Source organism: Portunus trituberculatus, chromosome 46 (assembly GCF_017591435.1).
Source record: "Portunus trituberculatus isolate SZX2019 chromosome 46, ASM1759143v1, whole genome shotgun sequence".
NCBI classification, from domain to species: Eukaryota; Metazoa; Arthropoda; class Malacostraca; order Decapoda; family Portunidae; genus Portunus; species Portunus trituberculatus.
The window spans coordinates 2465032-2492955 of NC_059300.1; the positions used below are offsets into that span (position 1 = coordinate 2465032).

General features: G+C 38.3%; 1 protein-coding gene across 1 annotated transcript in view; it reads right to left on the reverse strand.

The window, feature by feature from the left end:
• Window positions 1–17961, reverse strand: part of LOC123520231 (protein SMG5-like) — a 39047-nt gene extending 21086 nt beyond the window's left edge. The window contains exons 1-10 of the mRNA XM_045282341.1: window positions 17788–17961; window positions 14927–15149; window positions 14491–14626; window positions 10861–11012; window positions 10488–10591; window positions 9769–9952; window positions 9180–9429; window positions 2945–3087; window positions 1568–1757; window positions 1065–1207 (exon numbers count right to left, since the gene is read on the reverse strand). Of these exons, the coding sequence (XP_045138276.1) occupies window positions 1065–1207; window positions 1568–1757; window positions 2945–3087; window positions 9180–9429; window positions 9769–9952; window positions 10488–10591; window positions 10861–11012; window positions 14491–14626; window positions 14927–15149; window positions 17788–17855 (1593 nt within the window). The 5' untranslated portion in view covers window positions 17856–17961. The remainder of the gene's footprint in view (window positions 1–1064; window positions 1208–1567; window positions 1758–2944; window positions 3088–9179; window positions 9430–9768; window positions 9953–10487; window positions 10592–10860; window positions 11013–14490; window positions 14627–14926; window positions 15150–17787) is intronic.
• Window positions 17962–27924: the final 9963 nt, after the last annotated feature.

A 27924-nucleotide genomic window follows, 5' to 3' on the forward strand; every position in this document is an offset into this window, starting at 1 on the left:
GCCACGATCGTGGTCCGGAGCACCGAAAGGGTTAAATCCATTTCTATATAGGGTCACCATTCTGGATGAGCTGTTTCCATCTATAGTACACCACAGCACTTGGCGAATCTCAGCTTGGCGAAATTCACTTTTGGCGGTAGGGTGGTCACAGACCACTTAGTGCACACTTGGCAATTTGAATTCAAACTTGGCAGTCCCCTGGCAGCTGCACGGCGAACCACGCAGCTCCCTGGTAACATCAGTCCTCTCTCTAAACCTGTTAGAATGCATTGTGAGAGTTCCTTTCAGCCATTTTGTTTGTGCTACCCTCTGTTCTGTTAGTATGGAAACGAATTCTGGTGATTTACCGCCAACATGGCCTCTACCAGCACAACAGGTGGTACGGGGGGGTGGGGGTTAGGTCAATGGTGGTGGCAGCAAGGACGAAAAAGGGCAATGGAAACGGGTAGAAAAATGGGAGTTACAACCTTTATATCATGTCTTATTAGCTTTATTGTTTATTGGTCTGTTTTGTACATGTGTTCTGATATGTGAAGGTAAAAGATTTTATTTCAGCTCGAAAGATGGTATTTTAGGGGTCAAAAGATGGATTTTGGCAATGACCAAAGACTGACTGAGGCATTTTTTAGGCAATTTATATGGTATAAAAAACTCATGCTTGGCAAAATTCACATTTGGCAGTAGTTTCGCCAGACTAATTAATTTGCCAAGTGCGGGAGCTTACTGTACTTTGATCTTGTTCTCATTCTCATTAATTCTCTACTCCATCAGATCTTTCTATCTCTCTCAGTCTCCCCCTTCTTTTTCTACCTAGAACCTCTCTCCACCCTGCCAGTCTTTCTTCTTCCCAGGCTGTTATCTCTTTGATTTAACAAGAACATTGTTCCTGTGAATCCCATAACGACTTAAGTAAAACCCATAGAAATATAGAAAAACATCATGCATTAGGCATGAAAATAATATCACAATCCTGTCACTGTACCATGACCTTTACTGATATCATCCTTATCTCCTATAGCAATTAATAATACAAGAAATTGTAAATGTCTGAAATTCAAACTTACATCATCAGAATCATCATCTTCTGAAGAACACAATTGAGAGAGATCAAGTTCCTCTTCTCCTTCTTCCTCACTTGACAGGACTCCTCCTTCATTATCTTTATCCTCTTCCTCACTTCCAGAGGCATCTGAATAACTATCTTCATCTGAAATTATTCCAGAGACATCTCAATAATTATCTTCATCTGAAATTATTCCAATCTTATTAGGCATAAGAGAGAGAGAGAGAGAGAGAGAGAGAGAGAGAGAGAGAGAGAGAGAGAGAGAGAGAGAGAGAGAGAGAGAGAGAGAGAGAGAGAGAGAGAGAATCAGGAAAAAACATTTAAATACCATGACTGTAGGAAATCCAGCAATATATATAGATAACAAAAACAAAGTCCAACCTCAAAACCTGTTTCTCAAGGTATAGATTAAATCACACATCAAGATCATTCTCATGACAGTTAGTACAAATATCTAAGAAGTGAAATCAGCATAGAGCAGATAGTGGTTAAGGTATGACTCACCTTGGCTACCACTAGAGCCTCCTCCTCCAACCTTCAGTCGCCGCCTCCGTAAATTGGCAAGCCTTTTGGTGCGTTGGTTCTTTTTTTGACTGGTCTTTTTTGCACTGCTATTACCAATTGTTAGATCTGAATTGCCCTCATTTACAGTCTCTTCTGTGTCTATACCCTTCTTATTCTCTTCTTCAATCTCCTGAAAATTTAAATAATTGTCTAAGAGAAAGATAGAGAGGAAGAATAAGCTCTCGGGGAGGAATGGGCATTATGAGATGCATTGGGAAAGTGTAAGTAAAGGGAGAGAAGAGGACAGGCCTAAAAATGCACATTAAAGAAGGCAGCTCCAGCCAATGACAGCTACCATGCTAAAGATCATGTCACCTGGTTAGATACATATATGATAGGAAACTCTGAACCCAACTGTACATGTTTTTATTATTATTATTATTATTATTATTATTATTACTATATTAAGAGGGAAGACTGGCCCCCCCCCCAAAAAAAAAAAAAAAAAAAAAAAGTCATTGTAAAAATAGTCCAGTGGGGTGCCAGTCCCCAAAACAAGTTAAATACATAATAATTAGAAGGGGACTCCAAGGATGGTAAAGGAGCAATTTTTTTTTTTTTTGTGTGTGTGTGTGTGTGTGTGTGTGTGTGTGTTTGAAGAATGTATGAGTAGTAAAATGCATGTAGTTTTGTGTGAAGAGAGTTGTCTTTAGAGGCCAGGCTGTGACTGTCTTCTGGTGTTGTGAGACACAAAGGGAAATGTTCAGTGAGGTCACAGCTGTCTTCAATGGTAAGTTCACAGCCCTCCCTGAACCAGTGCTACTAGATCTCACTGGGAGTAACTATTGTTTTGGCAGGTGTCTACTGCCTGATACTTAATTTCTAAAATTCATCATAGAAAGTGAGAGGAGTATGGTCAATATAACTCCTCATTTAATATATAAACAAAGGATTAACATTTATGGAAACTAAAGATATAAAATAATTTACCTTAATAGGATTAATGATAGATAACATTCAACACCAAGATAACATTTATGGTAAAGAGCTACCATGTTTATTTACAGTGCTTGTAAATGGCAAGAATCTAAATATATCTACCATTATGTCTAATTGTAAAAATTATTAACATGCTACTTTTCAAACACTTCATTTTTGCAATTTACTTTCCTTATACACTTGACCATTCCTTCCATGGAATATGAGGCTTTGTTTGCAACAATTAATTTCTTTAATCATTTGTAAATTCAATCACACAATATTGACATAGACATATTAAATACAATCTCTAACTACCACAAAGACAATAATTTGATGTATTTTTTATGGACTCACAAATCAACACCTTCATAACAAATCAAAGAGTGAATGTCATACCTTTTCATCTTTCGGAATGAGTTTGGAAAGACAAGTGGGGTCAATGAGTGAGATGCGTTGCTCCAGACGACTGCTGACATGAGAAATAAGAGTCATAAGGACAGACACCATGAGAGCCTGAGCCATGCTGGTGTGAGAAGAACCTGCAATTAATGACCAGTCTCATTATCACTGTACAGGCATTCCCGAAATTAAAATAAAGAAAAAAGCAACCTCGTTTTACATGAAAATTATGAAAAAGGCAAGCTGATTATATAGGCACTTGTGATATGAGGATACTGAAGAAGGTGTAGTACAAGTAGTTTTGCAACTTGAAAATAATCTTAAGAAAATATGTAGAGGTATCAAGAAAAATTTCAAGATTTGGAAAATGGTTACAAAATATGTGTGTGTATTTACCTAGATGTATTTACCTAGTTGTAGTTTTACAGGGTCTGGGCTTTATGCTCATGTGGCCCCGTCTCCATATCTACACTTATCCAATTTTTCTTTAAAACTATGCACACTCGTTGCTGACACCACTTCTTCACTCAAACTATTCCAAGTTTCAACACATCTTTGCGGGAAACTATATTTTTTAATATCTCTTAGACATCTTCCCTTCCTCAGCTTTTTACTATGTGATCTTGTGCTTCGAATGTCATATTCTTTTCTCAGGATCAGATTCTCATTATCCACTTGATCAATTTATAAACTTGTATCAGATCCCCTCTCTCCCTTCTCTGTTCCAGGGTTGGTAAATCCATAACCTTTAGTTTCTCCTCATATGTCATCCCTTCAAATTCTGGAACCATTCTTGTAGCCATTTTTTGTAGTCTCTCCAGTTTCCTCATGTGTTCCTTTTCATGGGGGGTCCACACTACTCCTGCACATTCCAATCTGGGTCTTATTATAATACTTATCAATTTCTTCATCATTTCTTTGTCCATGTAGTGAAATGCTATTACAATATTACTTAACAAATTATATGTCTCTCTGAAAATTTTATCAATATGACTTACCGGTTGATTATTTTCTTCCATCGTCACTCCCAAATCCTTTTCCTTTTTTACTTTCTCCAGTTCTACTCCATCTTCCATCTTATAGATTCCCACTGGTCGTCTTTCACTCTTTCCCATTTCCATGACATGGCTTTTGTCCACATTGAATTCCATCTCCCACTTTTACTCCATTCCCAGATCTTATTTAGGTCTTCTTGCAGTATTTCACAATCCTCTTTTTGCTTTATAACTCTGCAAAGTTTTGCATCATCTGCAAACAGATTTAAATAGCTGTTCACTCCTTCTGGCATGTCGTTATATATATATATATATATATGAGAAAAGTATTGGTGCCAATACTGACCCTGTGGCACTCCGCTTTCTACTGCTCTCCACTTGGACTTCATATCTTTGACTACCGTCCTTATTTCTCTCCCCCTCAAATAATTTTCCATCCATCTCAATGTGCTTCCTTTTAAGCCACCCTTCTCCTCTAACTTCCACAGTAATCTTGCATGTGGCACTTTATCAAATGCCTTTTTTAAATCCAAATAAATACAATCAACCCATCCCTCTCTCTCTTGTACTCTGTCAACTATTCTAGAGTAGAAACTCAGTAAATTTGTTACACACAACCGCCCTTTTCTAAAACCAAATTGGCTATTTGATAATAATTTGTTGTCTTCAAGGAACTCGATCCATTGTTTCTTTATTATTCTTTCACACATCTTACATATTACACTAGTTAGTGATACCGGTCTGTAATTTAAAGGTTCTTCCTTCCTTCCACTCTTATATATGGGAACCACCTTTTCCATTCTACTGGTACTGTTCCATTTTCTATTGAGCATTTTATGATGTTGTATATAGGACTTGCTAGTTCTTCCCTACATTCTTTCAGTATTCTGCCTGAGACTTCATCCGGTCCCATTGCCTTTTCTTCATCCAGTTCCTTCATTAACTCTTTTATTTCAAGCTTGGTTACTTTAATCTCTTTCATATAGACTGTCACTCTATTACCCTGTGGCCTTTCAAATTTGGATTCCTTAGTAAAGACCTCCTGAAATTTACTATTTAACAGTTCTGCCATACTTTTTTGGGTCTTCCACCATCCCATTCTCTCCTTTTAACCTTTCTATTGTTTCTTTTTGCCTTATTTTTCCATTGATGAATCTGTAGAACAATTTTGGTTGCTCCTTGCATTTTTCGACAATGTCCTTTTCATAGTTCCTCTCCTCTTCCTTCCTCACTTTAACATATTCATTTCTCGCTGTCTTGAAGTTTTCCTTATTTACTGCATTTCTATTTCTCCTCCACCTTTTCCATGCTCCATCTCTTTTCTCCTTTGCCCTAGCACACCTTGCATTAAACCAATCTTTCTTTCCTTCTTTAGGTCTATATTTTGGGACATATTCCCTGACTCCTGTTTTGTATAATTCCAAAAATAAGTTATATTTCTCTTGCACCCTCTCAGAGTTTTCCATCTCCTCCCAGTTAGCATATTTGAAATAGTTCTTGAGATTCTCAATATCAACCTTTCTGTAATTCAATTGGTCTCCTTTGTATGATTCGTCTCTATATTCTTTTCCCTCTTCTATATCCATTTCTAATATTACATGGTCACTCTTTCCCATTGGGCACTTATATCTCATATCATCATTCATTTGTATAACCCTTGTAAAAACCAGGTCCAGTCTTGCCGGTTCGTTGTTTCCTCTGAATCTTGTGTTTTCCTTTACTTTTTGGTCCATCATATTATCTATCATTAGGTTCAGGAATCTTTCTCCCCAGGCTTCTTCCCCCATACCACTTTCATAATTTTCCCAGTCCACTTCTTTACAGTTGAAGTCTCCTACTAATATCACTTTTCTCCTTTCTTTAATGACTCTCGTTAGACTCCTTATTGTGTCATCTATCATGTCTTTATATTCTTGATTGGTCCATGAATTTGTTTTTGGTGGCACATATGTTCCAATGATTGTTAACTCTTTTTTATTAATATGCATCTTAATATACAGTACTTCTGCTTTTTCTTCCCCATATTCCACTTGGTTTACCACCATCTCTTTCCTTAACATAATTCCTTTACCCCTTTGTCTTTCCTTGACACGTTATACCTATTATCTATGTCTATTTTGATTGCCTCATTTAGTTTTGTTTCAGCCAGGCATACAATATCCGGTGTTTCTTTCTTCATGTAGTCTTTTAGTTCTAATTTACTTGATAGAATCCCATCTATGTTCATATACATCATTTTTAGTTTTTTGCCCTTATCACTTTTAGTTACACTTGCTCCACTGTTTCCTCTTCCTTCTCTCTTATATACCATTTCCTTGTCCTGTCTCCTGGAATTCTCCAAAACAATGCCTTTTTCTCCTCCTCTGACCTTTCATTATCTTTATCCCTTACTGCTGCCCGCCAGTTCGTTGTATCTCTTCCTTTCTTCATTTTAATTTTTCCTTATATATATATATATATATATATATATATATATATATATATATATATATATATATATATATATATATATATATCCTTGCAGCCTTCTGTTTCACTAAGTTTTGTTGTTCTATATAATACCTCTTCTGTTGCTGCTTGTGATTTTAGTAGTATCTTAATTGGCCTTGTTGTTCCATCTTGATAAGGTCCCATTCTGTGTATTTCCTCTACTTCCTCCTCTAGGTTCTGCCTATCTTTGTCATTTAGATTTTTTAGTAGGTAATTGACTGATTTCATTTCCTCTTTTCCCCTTCTTGGTCTATATTTTACATGTTTTTCTTTTAGTCCAAATATGATTACACTCTTTTTCTTTTCTGCAATTTCCCTTACTAGGTTTTCTTTTTCCTTAAGGACTCCTATCATTTTGTTTGCCATATTCTCTTCTCTTTCTTTTAGTTGTTCCTGGATCACCTCCTGAAAATTATCCTTGTCTTTCTTTATCTTGTATTCAACATGCCTGTACTTCTTTCTTAATCGCGTCCTGTACTCTTTCCTCTTCTTTGTTAACGAGATCTTTCAGGTCCTCTTTTTCTTTCTCTACTTTACCGAGTCCTTCATCCATCTGTTTCTTATATTTGGCGAGTTCTTTTCTAAGTTCTGCATTTTCTACTCTTAGTCTAGCTTCATTTTCTTCCACTTTTTTTATCCTTTCTTTCAAGTTTGGAAACTCTTTCTCCTGTTCCTCGCTCGCTTTACTTTTCATACTCTCCCTTATCCAGTTGTCTATTTTTTTCTCCAAAGTTAAAACTCACCTATGAAGGGTGGTACTTGTCTCATCAAATCCTCCGAATTTTTTCTCTCCCTCATCATCATAATCATCCTCTTTTTGTACTCTTTCCCTATTCTCATACCTGCATATGGGTGTAAGCTCTTTCTGGTGCCTTTTAATGTAATTTCTGGAAGCTATTGCCACACAAGTCACACATTTGCTCAGGCCTCTGTAAACACAGCAATCTGTGGTAATGCGATCAGCTGATCGGGACGAGCGTTGGTCTGCATGTCCGACCTTGACCGTGTCTCGATCATGTGTGTGTGTGTGTGTGTGTGTGTGTGTGAGAGAGAGAGAGAGAGAGAGAGAGAGAGAGAGAGAGAGAGAGAGAGAGAGAGAGAGAGAGAGAGAGAGAGAGAGAGAGAGAGAGAGAGAGAGAGAGAGAGAGAAACTTTCTTATGTATCAGTGATTAAATGACTCTTGAATAATGATAAACAGATACACAACAAATATTTCTTTGGCAGCCACTTTTTCCTATATCAAAATGACATCCAATATAAAAGTGAAATAAGTACAGTAATGCTCTGCTTAATGAACAGGACAGGGGATGTCAAAGCTGTTCGTAGAGCGAAAATTTGTTAAGCAGACGTAATTTTCCCATAGGAAATAATGGAAATAGGGGGGATGCATTCTGGGCTGGTCCCCAACATACCACATGGAAAAAAAAAAAAAAAAAAAAAAAAAAATATATATATATATATATATATATATATATATATATATATATATATATATATATATATATATATATATATATATACGTTTGGCAGCATATTGGGCCACCGGTTTACCACAACTTTTATGATGTCATATGAGTCATTGGAAGTTAGAGGAGCTATGTACAAATTCTCTTACATTCTCGCATTTATGTTCACAAAACAACATTTCTATTAGCTTTTTACAAACCTTGCCCCCAAGAAAGGATTGTTTTATAATGCATAAAGTGAAATCTTACATGGAATACCAAAAAATAAAGCAGAGATGAGATGAGCCACAGACGAAATGGTAAACTCGCGGCAACTCGGCCGCTTCTTCTTCTTCTTGTGACCCTTTTAGCCTGCGTGTTGTCTTTCCCCATGATATTTGTTTCCACTCCTCTATTGCCTGCTATAATTGATATCATATCTTAGTATTCATATACGCTCATGCCATGAGGATAACCTTGATTCCGTGGCACTGAGTGACAGTGAATTATTAATGAAATACCGCGGTATTTCATTAGTAATTCCCTATCACTCAGTGCCACGGAGTCAAGGTTATCCTCATGGCATGAGTGTATATGAATACTAAGATATGATATCCATTATAGCAGGCAATTGAGGAGTGAAAACAAACATCATGATGAAAGTAACACGTAAGCAAAAGGGTCACAAGAAGAAGCGGTCGAGTGGCCGTGAGTCTCCTGCTTCGTCTGTGGCTCATCTCATCTCTGCTTTATTTTTTGGTATTCCATGTAAGATTTCACTTTATGCATTACAAAACAATCCTTTCTTGGGGCAAGGTTTGTAAAAAGCTAATAGAAATGTTATTTTGTGAACATAAATGCATATATAAGACAGTAATATCACCTCCAGAGGTGGAGTTCCCAGCAACCTCAGAGCAACCTGAAAGAAACTTGTCATTGTCCCTCCAAGCGTTCATGGATGCCATTTTGCAGCAAGAGGTTGCTCTGACATTGTTAAAGAATCTTGGATCCAGCTCCAGGAGCGCTAGAGACAGAGGTGGGGAGCCAGCCAATCACAGCGAAAAAGAAAATTCGCTAAAATGGATGTGGTTGTATGTTATGCTGATTTTTGGTCTAACTTTATAGAGTACGTTAAACCGGAAATTTGTTAAACGAACGTTCGTTAAGCGGAGTATTACTGTATACAAAAACAGTAAAAAAATTGAAATAAATCAATAATGAACAAAATATTCCAGAATCCATGCTTCTGAAAAACAAGAATCACTCATAAAAAGAATTTTAATACTCTGTCTCTACTTTACCTTGCTTTTCTAGCCTTTTGGTGCACAAGGACAACACTGTACACACAATGACCATCACCTCTGGGGTCAGAATGATCTTTGTTGTTATGTTTTCATGTGTGCTTTCAGGAGAATCTTGACCATTCTGAAGTGCTGTATGATGACCATTAGCAGAAGAGTGAGGGGAAGGGGATCTGTCTGGCACTTCATTATCAACATCATCATAGGTCTCCAGTGCCTTTCCAAGCTGAACTAAAACATCTTGACACAACTGAAAAAGAGACAAAAATTAAACAAAAATACAGATTAGCAGACTATCAGAGGCAAATCTTTTGTGTTAACATTTTCCAAATGTAATTCTCTATTTTATATTGTCCAATGATCTATCTATTTGTTGTACAATACATGACCAAATTCTACTCCACCTATTTGCATTTTCAACCAAATGTTTAACCCCTTTTCTCTCTTGTTTTTACAATACATAAACACCAATTCCAGTCAATTCTTATATAAAGAGGAATGTGTTCAATGTGAGTATAATAAAAGTTAAGATTTTATATCAGTCCTCAGCAGATTAACCACCGGAAACACAAAGAAAGGCTCAACAAACCCTTGCTATTTCTTCAGTGGATCTGTTGCTGATAAAGCATCCAGTCAGTGTAAGGACAGTGTGTAGAAACATCTTATGATGGTCTGTCTGCTCTTCCCCTCCAGTGCTATAATAGGAGCGGCTCTTCCCCAGCAGTCTCTTCAAATTACCTTCAGCTCCTTCAAAAATTTTCTCACAGGTCAATCTAAAAAATATTATGAGAAATGTATGAACTCTGCTTAAAAACTAACCACCATAATCATAAACACCTTAAAAAAATGATGAAATATTGCAACAGTGTTCCAAAGAATATAAGATTTTTGAGATACAGTCATCTCTCATTAACCATGGATTCTCTTTTACACAAGCTGCTGAAAACCAAATTTAAATAAGATAGGAGGCAATAAGAGACAACCTAATAATGTTAATCACTTTTTATATATATTTCTAGTTAATTGATAGATAAAGTTCTTATAAACAAGTAGATGTGGGTTTTCTTCCTTTAAACAAGGCTTTTGGGGGTTCAAGGGGTTTCTTTAGGAAGGAGCAATAATCTTCCATAGATTTTCTTTATCCATAGGTGTCTGATATCTAAACCCCCATGAATAAAAAGGGATGACTGTACTTCAGTGATGCCAACTTCAGTATGAAAATCTGATTATTACTGACAATGACAAAGACAATCTTTTAAGCATGGGCATTCCAACAAGAGAATAACCAAAGGTATCCTGATAACTTACGCTCTCAAGTAATGTGCCACAGCCAACAGAGGTTGATCATTTACAGAGTAGACAGTTGCCAGGTTGCTGTGGATCAGACCTCCATCAGGCAGATAGTGAAGTGCCTTGTAATAAACAGAAGTACATGGTTCAGACTGCAGATATTTACAATGCAATGCAAAGCCACAAATAGTTTAGCAAACAGTACAGGTTTCTTAATGTCTTCTATAAACAATTTGCTCACTTAAAATGGAAACTGCAGTATCCAACTATCTCTATTCTAACTAGTTATTCTTACAACCACAATAGAACAATACACAACACTATTAATTCTTGATAACCCTATAAATTAATATACAGCACCAGTCATCTCTTGCCAAAAGTTTTATCTCACCTGGAGATAGTAGCGGACCGAGAGGTTGTACGGTGGAGCAGAAGGCAAGTCCAGCATGTAGCGGGTCAGGTCACCCAGACACGTGAGGCAGCGAGCCACTGTGTCGCTTCCACCGTCTCCAGTCACAGGGTAGCCAGATCCATCTTCCTCATCTAGCAAAGACAGAATGTATACACACTATTCCTGTACAGCTTACAAGTGATTTTGGCCAACAGCAGATTAACCAAATGAATGTCTGAGGATGATTCTTTCTAAATGAAAGTGAAATTGATGAAATGGGTATTGGGAAAGACAGACATTTTGTGGATTGGAATCTGTTTAGTATCATAAAATTTGGTTGATTGTATAACTTTAGCATTCATAAAATCAAGACATAAAGGACTTCATTGCAAGAAAAAGACTCTGTTGTATAAATATACAACAACTTACACAAAATGCAATGTCAAGGATCACTGAACTCTCAGTCACAGTAGCAGAAGTAAGAATGGCAAGGAAGTGCCGAAGTGAGTGCATTGAACACATTGGATTGGGAATCTTACCTAACTATAAAAAGTACTTCACAATATGTAATAAGGCATGCAGATGAAAAATATTTACATAAGGAAAGAGGACAATGTGATGAAGTGATGAAAAGAGTAAAAAAAAAAAAAAGCTTTATTAATTATGTACCAAAAATAGGTAGATAAAATAAAATGAAAGTATGAATAGCATTAAAGACAATCTCAATTTCAATTCTTTCCAGAAACTTTCCAGAAACTTTTCTGGGAGTAAAATATTATACATAATTTCTAGATTTTTACAAACCATACATTCATTCAGCTAATCTACTCTGATACTCATTTCTGAGAACTCCCTCAAAGGATAACAACTTTCATAATTTCCTATCCTTCATGTCTTGTGGTTTGCTTACATATATCAGTGTGTCTTGGAAGATGAGCATGGTGCCAACACTCACACCCATTAGAGTTCCGTCACATCTTAGTGTATGGGGAAAGGGATAGAGAGGCATGATTTTTAATGGCCAAATGAAGGGTGTATAGCCGGCCCATGAGGATGAACCATCATTCACCCATTCATAACTGCTCTCCATTCATCACTTTCATGCATAAACCTTGGAGGAAAGATGAGAGGAAAGGCTATGACATCACAAAAGTGAAGTTGCTAAGCTCCGCCCCTTTCCGGAAGTCAAACCAAAACATTGTTTTGCTGATAATACATGTGACATTCACCCATCTCAACATTTTGGAATTATGCCAGCTTGCTCGTCCTATGGCTGCACAGGAGGAGTGACAAAGGAGATAACACTTCACTGGTAAGGTGCAGAGCTTTTCATGGCCAATCATCAAATGAAATGCTAGGATTACATCATGAGCAAGCCAAAAAGTTATGGGGGATTACATGATGAATTATTTCAAGATTTTCATTAGCATTTCAACTTCTTTGAGGTCCACATGCAATTAAGTTAAATCAAAGTATTGTAGAGTTCTAAATATATCATCAGAAGAGCAGTAAACACTTACTATTAACTATAATAAGTGATGAATGATGCAATAAATCTTTGCATGTCTGTATATCAGACACCTCTGCTACAATATTCATTTTTTGACAGATAGTTATGACTTACACAAGTAAATACTAAACAAGTTACCAGAATATATAGTTCCTATTGGCTTCTTAGTTAATACTAATACAAAGTAATTTCTTGAAACATTGAATATTTCTGCAAAACTGTTGGAATAAGGGCATCTTGAGCCTGAGGGAGTGAGACAATCATGGGTCCCTCTTAATTCCTGACTAACCTTATTAATTAGTTTGTTTATTCATTTATTCTTTAATTGGAACATTTTGAGGTCTAACTATTTTAGGCCTTTTTTTTTAATGGCCCAGGATGACCTCTAGTAATCATTTCAAGTCTGCCATTACCATCCCTTAGTTAATCCATCACTACAAATAATATAGTATCTAACCTAACACATTCCCTGCGATACAACCCACCAGTGGGTCATCAGTTACTATCTAATGTTGCGATGCGACCCACCTGTGGGTCATACAACAGTTTTCACATACAGTGGAGACTCAATACTCGAACTTAATTCGTTCCAAATGGCTGTTCGAATATTAAAAAGTTCAACTATTGATAACTATAAATTAAGTAATTCATTCCAGCCATTGCCAAACCCAAGTTTAGAAAAAAGTAGCGGTTTAATTTTGCAGTCACCGCTCGCACTAACGCACAAAAGCAGGGTTACCCTGTCTTTGATGGGCTTGTGTCCTGGCAAACACTTCTCTTCCTTTGTTATATAGGTCCTGTTTGGTAGTTTTTTTTCAAAAGCAGGCCAGTTTCATCACAATTAAAGATCTGTTGTGGGTTTAAGCACTCCTTATCCACAATTTTCTTAAATTCAGGCACAAATTTCTCAGTGACAACTCTGTCAGCACTTGCAGCCTCGCTGTGCCTCACAACAGCATGAATTCCAGTTCTTTTCTTGAAATTCCCAAACCACCCTTTACTTGCTTTAAAATCATCATTGGAGTCAGATGTAATATCAGAAATAAGATCAAGATGCAGCAGCCTACCCTTTGCACAAATTATGCCCTCTGACAAAGAATCACTAGCCATCTGCTTTTTGTTTATCCATACAATCAACAACTTCTTAATTTCTTCCATTGCCGCAGGTCCCTAAAATTGCCTTTTCACACCAATCGCCACATCAGCTATTTCAATGAGCTTACTTCTTCAGTATTGTGGCTACTGTAGATTTATGAAGGTTGGTATGTGAGCAGGAGGTTGCTATGGAGGTTGTCTGTACCAACATAGACAACAACCTGCTTCTTGGATACGGTCCCAGAGCTCTCACTTATCGGCCAGCTGCGGAACTCTGGCGCGCAGTTTGAAATTGCGTCTGGAACTCAGTATGAAAATGCGGTTGGGCCAAATTGTGTATAAGCAAACTGATCGCGCAAATTAAATTAATTATAATATTTTTTCGGTCGCGTTAAAACAAGAACGCGTAAATGAAACACGCATAAATCGAGTTACCTGTACTATTGTATAACTGAAATTATTGTGTATGTTAAGACAACTTATCACAAATTGTCTCTCGCCATTCACATATTTTTTCTCTTTTCCTCAAAGTAGCTACCTCTTCTGAGTCAATTTAGTTTCCTGGTATATCATAGACATTCTATGTATAATGCTATATCAGTGTCAGACGTGAAAAGTCTAGCAGGTGCTCAGTATAGACGATAAATGTGAGTAAACATTTACATTTCACCATGTAAAGGACAAAAGAAGCAAATTTCTTAAGTTTTTTCTTTCAAACCTGTTAATGCAATTCATGCTGTATCCATTCAGTTACATTAATATTTAGTAATCACATGATACTATATATGGATAATTAAGAGAAAAAAAAAACTTTTACACAGGATTTGCACACGACTCTCCCTAATGTTTTGGATTGACTTGTATAACTCTGCCCACAAAATAGGCTCCATCCACTGGCTTCACCCTCCACTGAAGAGCAGTATGTGCAACAGCCTCTACCCTAATCTTTCCTCCAAGGCATAAACACACTTCCTTACTCCTTACAGATGGCAAAAGACAGCAATCTTTCATAACCAAATACTCACCATTACTCTGATGTGGCAAGAAATCAGCCAGGCAAGCATGAGCAGCAAGGGAGTGCAGAAGGGAGTGGTAAAAAGCCACGCCATCCCAAAGGTGGCTATACACCCAATAGACCTCAACAGTGCTCCAACTGTTGCCCTGAAGTAGTAATAAGTCATCTTTAAATCCACTGGAGAGAGAGAGAGAGAGAGAGAGAGAGAGAGAGAGAGAGAGAGAGAGAGAGAGAGAGACTGGCTGAATTTCCAGTTAAAATAAAAGAACTAGAGCATTTATTCTTTGTCTTACACTACATTTCTGGCACCCACTTAGTGGATTGGTTCATATATGTTTCTTGAGTACTGTATCTTCTTCCATATTCTGATTATCATCATAATCATGCTTGGAAAGCTTAAATGAATTTTCTTAAGATAAAGACATTAAAAGAAACAATAAACATACCTTTCTCATTTCCTTTGCAGCATGCAGAGGCTGATAGTAAACCTTGCGCCATAGAGTCTCCTCCACCTGGTGGTCTTGAGAACCAGGAAACATTAAAATCACACGTTCACATGCCTCCCTAAGCTTGGCCCGCACACCCACTGCTGTTGCTGAGAACAAGGCTCCTGGTGTGCCCGCTTCCTGAAGTGCAGCATTTGCACGGCGGACACATTCATTCACATGTCTGAAAAAAGGATAATGTTAATTTATTTGTATGATAGATGTCATACAACAGCAGAATACACTTACATAACAATGTGATTGTATTCATGTACATCAGTAAACAATGTTGTCATAAATTCCAATAGTAATAAGTGGATGTCACACTCCTAGTGGTATCATTTTACGAATTTCATAATGTAAACAGGGTCAACTCAATGGTAGTGAATTTCCTTGGACTTATTCTGTTGAGTCACTTGACAGCTAAAGTCTATGCTTTTAAAAGGGTACTTTGCTCAGCCAATTTTTCGTGCAATGCATTTCCTGCCTGAGAGAGGGAGTACTGACCTAACACTATAAGTTAATTTGCACAGATCAGCAACTCTGATGTCTTAGCATTATTATTCATGCATGTAAATGCAGCTAGTTGCCTGCTTTTCAACATCAATGCAAGTGTTATAACACATTCCATGATAAACTGGACATTTTTTTTTCCTGTTTTTATGACTAATGACCTTTAAAGTATTTTTTTCTGATGGTCAGATAAATAACATGTAGAGAGGATATAGTATTTCTGCCCAAACTGGCATCAATATCAACGTGTCAGAAACACAATAAGTATGTGGTTTCTTGATGACGGTGAGGTGAGAAGGATCTGCCAATTCCTCATTTCAGGTTTAGTGGGATTAAATGAATGAATTCAAGGACCCAGAAACTCACTGGATGACAAACATCTGCTGATTCCCCTGGCAGCATATGAAGTAAAAAAAGAAAAAAAAAAAAAAAAAAAAAAAAACTACAGCTGTTGGATAAGGTCTCAGTGAAGAGAATGCAGCACTACTGCTATGATAGCACTCTTGCAGTTATCATCATTGCAAGAAACTCTTCACAGCCCTCCAGAAAAAAAGTGAATTTTACAATGAAACATCAAGAACGGGATCTGGAGACATGAAGAAAATAATGAGGCCTGATGAGGCAACATTTTCAGTCACAGGAAGCAGTTAGTGAAGAATTTATCACAAGTCTGACTGAGTTCCATGCAGTACAGTACACAGAGAAGACATTGAAATATCCTGCATCACTGATGGCATGAGGAAGTTATATTGTTGGTGAGCTTGTTTTACCGTCAAATGGGAAGAAAAAAAAAAAAAAAAAAAAAAAAAAAAAGGGAAAAAATCAAAATAATTATCTAGTAATTTTATGTAACCATCAGCAAAATTTGTTTGAGGCAGACATTTTCATGCAAGATGCTTCACCATGCCACACTGCCAAATCAGTGTTACAGCTGTTGTAGCTGGCCAAGCAACACTCTAACTTTAACCCCATTGTGGGCACTCATAAAAGGTTATTTTTGAAGCATCAACATATAATCTCTTCCCAAGCTGGAGGTTGTTATCAAGGATACTTGAATTACTTTTCCAACCTACTGGTAGTTACAGAACCTTGTGAACTCGGTCCCCAAAAAGCTAAAGACTGCATCAAGAGCTCAATCAACACTACAAAGTGGTGTTAGTTTATAATTCATTTATAACTATGACAAACAGGCTCATGAGCTGACTTTTCATGCAGACTGTGGAGAACTAAATCTGCTTCTTGGCAGAAAAAGTAACTAGCTATATTCCATTCCAGTAACTACTGTTATTCTTATCAGTGAATAAATATAGAAAATTATCCATTTCTAGTCACATGGAAGGTATTCCAATCCTATGGAGTAAAGGTTGGCACGCACTACTCCCATCTAAGACCTACATTTAATCTGTGGCAATAAGGATTCTGTGGCTGAGTACAATGCAAGTTAAATAATATTGAAGTGATGTGCTGGTAGCTTTACTCTTAACTTTTTTCTTCTCTCTTTACTAAAATAATAATAAATTAACTTGCTTCCAAAGAACGGGCTTTGCCTGAGAACTACTGTGAACAATCAATATGAGTGTAATGATTGTAGTGTTACATTTTGCCATTGGATTAGTTTTATGCAAATATATGTATTTACCTAAATATCAGATATTCAAATAAAGATAAAGATAAACCACTGTTTTAACATGTGCAGTACCACAATGTCAGTGATAGTAGAATCAGTGCAATGTAGAACACTGTAAACATATATAAATTCAAGAAAATATATACAAAGGAAGAGAAAATGAGAAAAGAAATGTATGTGTACAGGACATACATACTTAATGTCTACTCAGTATCATTACACAGATGGTGTCGTGAAGGACTCGGTGGGATTACACACCCAAGCCTGTCCCAAGGTTACACTTTAAGTATTTCACCTCAAGCAGCTCCTCTGAGTAATTCTATGGATTGACTCACTGGTAGCCACTGGTTGCCTACACACGTCGATGGACACTGTGCTAATGCTGGTGTTCCACTGCCATACACACACACGACATATGTGGCAATTCCATCATGCACAAAACATTCACACACACACACACACACACACACCATATGTAGCTATTCCCTCATCCACAAAATGTTCCCTATCTTACACCCATACACCCGCGCAGCAATTACGTCATGCACAGAAAGTAGGGGTACACAGAAGGGCCACAGCTCACCACCACAACACTCGCACCTTACTTAACCTTGACCACAAAAGGCTGAACAATACGTTCTTGTTCCCGGCCTCACACCTCGCTCCTCCACACACCACTTACTTTTTCAGCCTTTTCCCTTGCTCCAGGTTATCAGCCCTCTCCCCTGTGGTCAGTGTTGCCCTCCTCATGACCTTGTTGCTTCATCATATCACAATCCTGCGAATAGTGCGCCGAGAGTGTGTCCCGCGCCTATCATCGGACATCTTCCACCAAGCAGGCAGGGCTCGGTCTGGGTCCTGCCACTCGGGTACACTTTTATACACACCACCCCTTCATCTCATAACATAGTTCAAAGTGTATTTCTATGACAATGTCCTATGTACGGAAATATTCTCTAGCGTAGAGTGTGTGTGCGTGTTTTTATTTTTGAACATACAGGATGACTTTGTAACTACGAAGAAAAGTGATCAGTACTTTATACATTACTTTAGTGAGTAACATCAGTGTTATAATTTCATGATTATTATTGTTATTGTTATTTTTATTATTATTATTATTATTATTATTATTATTATTATTATTATTATTATTATTATTATTATTATTATTATTATTATTATTATTATCAATATTATTACTATTACTTTTATCATCGTTGTATGGGATACAGTGTGCAGTATGTGGGGGGGGGATAGACAGTGGGGATAAAAGAAGTGGTAGAGAAGTGGAAGATGAAAGATTTGGTGAAGATATGAAAGAAAGTAGAAGAGAAAAAGTAGACGGACTGACCGTCGTTGTTAAAGCAGTATATGTACACTGTACATTACGTATCATGTATTCAAGATAACCTGCAAACAACCCTACAAGAAATCCTATACAATGTGTCAAATTAGGGATAAGAGGTCTTCAGTTTTATGGAAAAAATAAAATAAAATAAGTACTGTAGTTAATTTCCTAACTAAAAAAACAAAAATCTCAGAGCGATTACTGGAATTTGCTTTACCTACAGAAGTAAAAACATATGAAATGAGTGTATGCTTGCAAGAAGGTAGGACTTCATGCATTATCAAAGGCGGGTTCACACTTGCCAATTTGCGACTGAAATTACAAGTCAGTAAAATTTCCTAGTGAATATCGGTGCCTAGCGACTGGAGAAATCAATCGCAAAGCAAGACCAACATGTTGGTCTTGTTCAGTCGATTTGCGACTTTGATTACATCGTGACGCCACGGAGTAAGCTTTGTGGTGTCGATATAGAGATGTTAGAGTTGGTGAAGGAAAAGAACACATCTGAGACCTCAGAAATTAATTATACAGTAAAAAAAAAGCTTCTGCAAATCGTCTTTTGACGAAATAGCTGCCACTCTCCAAGAACTGTTTCCTCAATGCAGGGTGTTGTTGGAGGTGAAGACTGAAGACTTATCAGCATTTAATTTGATCACAACTGTGTGGTAGACACTCTTTTCTTTCCTTCTACTTAGCCAGGGACGTATCCACACACAGGCATTGTCTTTTCTGTTGACTCTCGGTACGCCAAAAGAGGAGTAACCACAGCTTCAGCATCGTCACTGAAGGAAGACATCTTGGCGGGTAGCTGTTTGTTTACTCTCACTTCCCGCCAAGGCGCCAACTAGTCGACACTCTCCAGTCGCTGTGTGTGACGTTTTCCTACTAGAAGGGCTTAGTCGATACTTATAGCAACTTAAAATTTCAGTTGCAAATTGACACTTGTGAACCCGCCTTTATGTTACAGCCATCACCAAGGGTGGAGAGATCTTAGGCATTGCAGATATGTTTATATAAATAGATAGACAATGACATAGATAGATACATAGATAAGCAGAGTGGCAAGGAAATATATAGGTAATCAGATAAGTAGATAGATAGTTAGACAGATGGATAAGCTGGCAGATAAATAGATAGAGATGGTTCTGAAAGGCTGCAGGTATACTGACGCGAACTATTTTCAACGATATATCGCCGGGTTTTCATATATTTTTCTTCACTGTCATAAGAATAATGGAGGTTTCCCTTGAAAATTCCAGGCAGCTTCCCATAAGTCTCATCAAAATAGCTGAGACAAGGTTGTGGCCCTTAAGAGTGTCGTCTTGGTGAAGCGGTGTCAGGCGTGCACAGTCAAGGGGTTCCTTGCTTTGGTCATAGCATAGCTATAGGGAGGGATGTACAACTCGACCACAGGCTGCAGATGTGGAGGACAAGTGTGGCATGCAAAGGTATTTTGATCTCGTATTTTCTTTTTAGATTTCCTTCTCTGATCTTCACGTAACAATATATTCATTCTTTATTATCTATTTGTTTATTTATTTATCATCGTTGTTGTTATCACATTGGGGAACAGAGCAGCAGTAGTTCCAGACATTTACAAAAAGAAAAATATATATAGGCCTACATAGTTCTTGTGTGTGTGTCAAGAGGAAGGATACATATCTCAGAACACCATCTCATTTTCCCTCTGCGATGTCATGGATATAGTGACCACAGATTAATTGGATTTGCGAGCAGATACTGAAACACTGCAAGGTTACGCATTCTCAAATACCTTGGAATCTTACCCCACTAATATTAGCAGTCACTATAAATATAAAACTTATTGGGTGTTTCAACCATGCTTTCATGTTTGCTGCAGTAGTTTGACATGGATTATGAACCATATGAGTGAGAATAATAACCGTGAGAACCGTTTGATCATCTGTGTGCTCTTAAGAAATAGCTTTTCCGCGAGTCTTCTTCTTTTTTTTCTTTTTTCTTGACCCTTTAGATTTCAAAACAATCATCCTCCATGGTGTCGCTCTGCCAGTGGCGGGATGATGTATATAATACATTGTAGTCTTCTGTCACACCTGCCCATGTGTAGGCCAGACTTCCTCGGTTTCCCATAAAAAGAAAAAGAAAAAAAAATACAAAACATCCTTAAGATTCTCCTGATAGCACAAAACAAAATTTTAGAAATTTCTTTACCTGATAAAGTTGGAATGTTATCCTTGCATTCATAAACGTCTCACAGTTTTCACTTTATTACTTTTGATAAACTGTAATGGGAGTTATTTAAGGATTTCAAGGATGCTTTCATGACTTCAGTGATAGTGTAACTAGCATTCTACAGTATCAATGCAAACATATTCACGAAAACTCGAGTGATCACCTAAATGGTCTTTGACAGAATGGTCCTTAGGCGACTCTGTTGAAGCGTAAAGTCTTAATGATATTCCTAACCATCTTACCATTCAAGTACTTGTTAATAATAAACTTACTTCTATTTTTCACTTTTCATTTTGTGTCACTTTCCCAATATGCTGTTTGCTTTTGCTATTGTCAGATTAATATGATTCAAACCTATTCTCTCTCTCCATTCTCGGATACTTGCACATTTGTGATAAAGATAAATTCTATATCTAAGATAATGATTGTTATACCCCTGTATTATTTTCTTGCATATCTAAATTCACATGATATCTCCAATGCATCCATATTTGTGTTATTGCTTACAACAAAGTATTTTTTTTTCACCTGGGAATGGATACTCAAAAGTGATAAGGATGGCTTGCCATGTTGGAATGAGATGTACCGCCATGAGTCAAGGGGTGGGAATGGATGAGGGCAGTGCTTTGGGGCAACCTTATTGGATTACATATGGCCGCTCCATGATTGCTCCTCCCCAATGCTTTGGAGTGCGAATACATAATTTAATGTCAAAATTATAATTACGATAGAGTGGTCCGAGAAGCTCTTCCTTTCTTGCCACTTCCCTCGGAGAGATGAGTTACTATACACCAAGGTCGGTCTCTCAGTAAAGCTGCATTGGTGCCACCATCTTGGACGTGCTCATGTACTTGAAAATAATTATAACTATCATAGCTCATGAATGGCTGAATTTCCCTGCAGGAAGGCTCAGCGGAACATCTGACTCACCAAAAAAGATACGTTGCAGCGCAAGACTCAATACGAATACGCAGAAAGAGTTGTCGGGACAAGGCGCCTGAAGAAAATATTCGCATTGGTGGCTAAGCTGGCACATTACCTCGGACGTATAACGTATACGACACCTTCAAGTATGCGGTCCCTGCGCCAATCTCTCACTATTTATAATTATAAAAACACTCTGTCAGGTGAGTGGCCCCCCAAATCAAATGTTGAGTATTTATCCTGTTGTGCTGTCGGCCATTATCACGACTGTTGCGGTGTGATGGTTGCATATTTCTTGGCGATTTCTTTGTGCCAGTTGTTGTAGAAGACAAAGAAAATCAGAGCTCATGAAGCTGCGAACCTTTCGAAGTGCCGTCTAGGGGTAGATTTCTTTTCCTAATACTAAACAGTTATGTATCCGGGTCTGCATTTGACATTCATGATAATAACAGTCCTGCCGTATCTTATTAGCAAGATAATGAGAAACGAGCGATGCCTCACATAATTTTTCGTCGAAGTTCTTTCTCAACTGTTATGTTACCACGATGCGGTGGTCGATCGTCGCTTTGGAATCATGGTTTGGATGAATACATTTAGGGTCGTGTGTCCTGCTCCGGTGCTGCGTAGCCTTGCCGAGATACATCAGATACACCAGATAATAAAAGGTGTAGGCTACAACTGGCCTTATCGACAGTAACTACTGGGGAGGCCTTAGTCATGCTGGGAAGCTTCACTGATGAAGGTGATGGTAATGATATCTTCACTGCCTGCCGTGTCATAAAGGACATGTAGTGACGGAACAGAATGAGTCTATACAAGTGTAAACTTTGACACTGAGAAGTATTCACACGTTTTGTACTGTTTCAGACAGTATGCTGAGGCTTGTTGTTCTGTCTACTCATTTATTTTCACTGTTGTTCGTTGTTTGCGGAGTTGTTGTTGTTGTTGTTGTTGTTGTTGATGGTGGTGGTGGTAGTGACTGTGAAGGTTGGAGAGAGAGAGAGAGAGAGAGAGAGAGAGAGAGAGAGAGAGAGAGTGTACTATACTGATACTGTGGTGCTGTGATAATGATAACTGCTGGTGTTGTGGCGGCAGTGGTGGTGATAACAGCAGTGATATCGAGTGTAGCAGAAACAATGATGATGACAGCAATGATGATGATGGTAATGATAATACAGTAGTATTGATGGTGATTTGTGGAAGTGATATCCTTGTTGTATTTGATGATAATACAGTAGTAGTAGTAGTAGTAGTAGTAGTAGTAGTAGTAGTAGTAGTAGTAGTAGTAGTAGTAGTAGTTGTTGTTGTTGTTGATGTAGTAGTAGTGATAGTAGTAATAATGATGGTAAAACATTGTAACGGTGACGTTATAGATTGTTGGGGTAGTAGTAGTAGTAATAGTAGTAGTAGTAGTAGTAGTAGTAGTAGTAGTAGTAGTAGTAGTAGTAGTAGTAGTAGAAGTAGTAGTAGTAGTGATAGTACCAGCAACAACAAGGTCAGTAGTTGTAGTAGTAGTAGTAGTAGTAGTAGTAGTAGTAGTAGTAGTAGTAGCAGTAGTAGTAGTAGTAGTAATGAAAATAGTAGTAGTAGTAGTAGTAGTAGTAGTAGTAGTTGTGGTAGTAGTATTAGTATTAGTAGTAGTAGTAGTAGTAATAATGGCGGTGATAGTAACATTTGTTTGGTCAGTGGTGATGTTATAGAATGTTATAATAGTAGTAGCCATAGCGACAGCAGCAACAGTAGTAATAATAGTAGAAGCAACAACAGTAGTAGTAGTACAAGCAGCAGTAGTAGCAAAAAGTAGTAGTAGTAGTAGTAGTAGTAGTAGTAGTAGTAGTAGTAGTTGTTGTAGTAGTAAAGTAGAAGCAGCAGTAGTAGCAATAGCAGCAGCAGCAGTAGTAGTAGTAGTAGTGGTAATAGTGGTAGTTATAGTGGTATAGACTGTCTTCTTGGCTGCACAGTGGTGGCGAGATAAGAGTTGACAGTGGGGGAGTGTCGGGCTGGTGGACGGGGCAGAGGCTGGTGGACGGGGCGGGGCGGGGCCGGGCTGGGCGGGGCGGGGTTTAGGGCGGGGTGAGGTCGGTAAGGCAGCGCTCTTTATGTCGCGTGCACTGGTCCACCCGTAAGCGGCTTTGAATATGATAAAAATACAGCGGATTGACCCAAAAGTCGGTCCCCCGTTTTTTATTATTATTATTCTTATTTACTTATTTACTATCATTGTTGTTGTTATTTCGCTGTTAGCAATGGTGGTGGCGGTGGATAGAGAGAGAGAGAGAGAGAGAGAGAGAGAGAGAGAGAGAGAGAGAGAGAGAGAGAGAGTACTATTTTGATCATCTATAGTCCTTCCTTGTGTCTCCGTTATTACATCAACAGTCGATATCTATTTAATCTTATCCATTTAAGTAATTTATTAACTACTTCCACCAAATCACTTTTTTCCCCTTTTTTTTCTTTCGTACACGTCAATAAAAAGTAAACAAACAAACAAACAAACAAACAAACAAACGGGAGGCAAGAACATGAGGATAATGAGGACACTAACAACAATGATAATAATAATAATAATAATAATAATAACAACAAAAATAATAGCTATAATAATCACAAAATTCAATAAAAACCTAACCTCTTTGTACCTACCTATCCACCTCCACCCCTCCCCTAACACTGGACTGCCCCCGTGGACCTGCCCCCCCCCGGCCCCCTGTGTGTGTGGTTCCCCCGCGGCAAGACTCCACTGAACTCGACTTTTAGCATTTTCCTTTGAACGTGTTAGCTTACCCCCTCCTGGACGCTATTATAATAATGGCCATGCGTAGTCCCTCATGTTTTATGCACCCGTAAAACCCTAAACCTCTCCCCCTTCCCCCCATGTCTCTCCGTGCCCCCACCTCGATGCCAATCCCCCCCTACACCTCCATCTCCCTCCCTCACTCCCACTAACAGAGCCCCTTTCCTCCTCACCCTCCTCCTTCTCCTCCTCCTCCTCCTCCTCCTCACCCTCACCCTGTCTCTGTATATGTGTGTGTGTGTGTGTGTGTGTGCCTCTCCCTCCTCTTCCCCTCGTTTCCCTTCCCCTCCCGCATCCCGGAGAGCTAAACCGTATCTGCTCCCTCCCTCCTCCCTCCCCGTCCTTCCTCCTCCTCCTCCTCCTCCTCCTCCTCCCCTGGCCATCAGAAGAGCAGCCTCGGTCAAGCCTAGCACATGAATAATCCGAAGCGACATAGCGAGGATTACCAGGACGGGCAGGATTGATATATTTTCTTGGTTTCCAGAACTGGCGCTAGTAGTGGTGGTGGTGGTGGTGGTGTTGGTGGTGATTTTTGGTGTTTGTTTGTTACATTTGGTTAGTTGGTGGTGATGGTATTCGTGGTGTTAGCAGCGATGGTTTGTTTTTTTTTGCTTTTATTGTTGTTTGTGGTTGTTAATGGTGGTAATTGTGGTAATTGTTGTAGTGTTGGTATTTAGTGGTGGTGTGGAGCTAGTGGTGGTGATGGTGGTAGTGTTGATAGTGTCAGTAGTGTTAGTTGTAGGGATGGTTGTGGTGGTGGTGGAGACTGATGCCCTTAACAGTAATAGTAATCATAGGTGGTGTGAAATTTTTCGATTTTTTTTTTTTTTATTTCTGTAAGTGGATTAAAGCAGAGTGTAATCGCAGCAGGGGTGTGCGTGCAAACAAAATATAAATCCTAGCCAACCAACCACCGATAGAATTAAATGTACAAGTTCATAAGGTTGAAAAGAAGAAAAGTAGAGAAAAATACGTTGTGTATATATTTTCCTGCCACTTTAAAGCCGCACAGTTAATTGAGATAATTGAAGAATTGTATTAGTCGTACCAAGGAAAGCAGCAAAGTCTAACGATTGGTTTTAGGATTGTCAGTGTTCAGATGGATAAATCTTGGATTAGAGGTGGACAACAACAGTTTTATGTAGCACCTCTTCATTGTTTTTCCCTCGCTAAAGGTCCACATGAGTTTTTTCTATGTGAGAGAAGAAAATTTACACACACACACACACACACACACACACACACACACACACACACACACACACACACACACACATACAAAAACAAAACAAAACACTGAGATGCCAGTCCCCGAACATGGCCTAAAGAGCTATCCAAAAGAATGAGATAAAAGTCTTAAAAACTCCCTCTTAAATGAGTTCGGGTCATAGACAGAAACACAGACGCAGGTATGAAGGGAGCACCAGAGTATATATACCTTGACGAAGGAACACATGAGCCGTATCAAAGGAGGCTCGTTAGGATGCGAAGGGACAACTCTTGCATTAGGTAGCTGGAGATTGATAAAGTGTAACGTAAACATACAAGCCTTGAGATTGGAGTAGCTGTCGTGTGAAGCAACAGGAGGCATCATTGGTCTCCCCTGCAACAATCTCTACACTCTACAACGAAATATTGCCATGAATTCTAGTCTTTCACGGCTCACAACTATATTGGCGTCTCGCACATCACTGTATACTAACTATATCGCTGTTCACACCCTTGCTCTCTGGCTCCTACTTTTTACATCGTGCTTGCAAATACCTTCTCAGATTCTGCAGTCACATTCGTTAGTCTCTCTCTCTCTCTCTCTCTCTCTCTCTCTCTCTCTCTCTCTCTCTCTCTCTCTCTCTCTCTCTCTCTCTCTCTCTCTCTCTCTCTCTCTCTCTCTTTTATATAAAATTGATAATTGTCTTTTCGTTACTATTTATGCAATTTCATTTTGCCCCACATATTACATCCTGCCTCTCCAAATTCTGTAGGTAAATTCTGCCGTTTCTTTCTCTTAATTTCCAAGTTATGTGTTTACTGTTGTTTGTTCTTCATTCCATTTACTTTTTGCCCCTTAGTTTAAAATTTTCTCTTATATAATGCTTTCTTGTATTCTGGAGGTAAATTTTTCAGTCTCTCTCTCTCTCTCTCTCTCTCTCTCTCTCTCTCTCTCTCTGTTATCCAAGGAAACGGTTGTCATTCACGATGAATATTTGTCTTTGTACATACATGGTCCTGTTCCTTAGTCTTATCGCCCTCCTTACCATCCTACCTATGAAAAGGGATAAGTAGCCATAAAGAAAGTGAGTAAATGACGCGTTGATTATTATTAATACAACAACAACAACAACAACAACAACAACTACAACTACTACTACTACTACTACTACTACTACTACTACTACTACTACTACTACTACTACTACTACTACTACTACTACTACTACTACTACTACTGACGTGATTACTTAACTATTCCTTGAAAAAAAAAATGCTTTACACTATCCATACCGTATATTTTCTAGAAACAAAGATGCTACAGAAGAGTACTTACCCATTTTACAGTCTTTCTTCTTAGATAATATAGACGTTACATTTCCGTGTGTGTGTGTGTGTGTGTGTGTGTGTGGTTGGCAAGGTAATAAGTCGAGCCAGTGTAGAATGACGCAACAATGGAGCTGCCGCAGGAAAACACACCTTATCCACTGTTCAGTATATATTATCATATTGTTTCTATCTCCATTTTCTCATGCTGCGTAAATCTTTCTTTTTTTTCTTTTTTCTTCCGAGGGGAAGCTAATATGCATTTTTCCCCAGATTTGCTTGTTCATGATTAATATACGTTTTTCCTCTCCATAAGCCCTAAAAATATTCATTAAAAAATTGAGAATTAAGTCACATACGTGGGATTTTGAATAGTAAAATTCAAATTTTGTCCTCAGTATCAGTGTTTTATTACCATGGTTGCACATAGAGTTATAATGTACGTATATGTATTTTAACAAATCATTTTCACCTCAAACACACACAACGTGCCCTTAGGCGTAGAGAAACTTTTACCTGAGCCGTTAAATCTCCTTGAGCACGGCATTAGTGGGGTTCCTAGCAGCAACAGTGGAGGGGCGTGGGTCTGGAAGGGCCTCGTGTCCTGGGATGAGGCAGAGGAACGTATAATACGAACCCTTGGATAACGCCTCCCCACCAGGTACTGCACATACAATGGACAGAAAGGCAGCAGAGACAGAGACTTTACTCAGCCAAGTGCTAGACATGCCTGTACTAAATCTTTCGTTACTTGCTAACCTGCTCATGTCATTGGCCTGCATTCTGAAACGCTTTGTTCTCTCATCATGACTGTTTTCAAAGGCCACAGAGATAACTAACCTAGTTCTTAAGAGCGCTTCTCCTGTTCATAATGTATTTTGACACTAGAACCATAAAAGACACCCATATGATCGGTGTCATTTTAGCTAAAGCCTTTTGAATGTTGTGTATAATAGTATGTGCGGCGTAGAAGTGTTTCAGATTGTGATCCTTAGTTGTTGCAT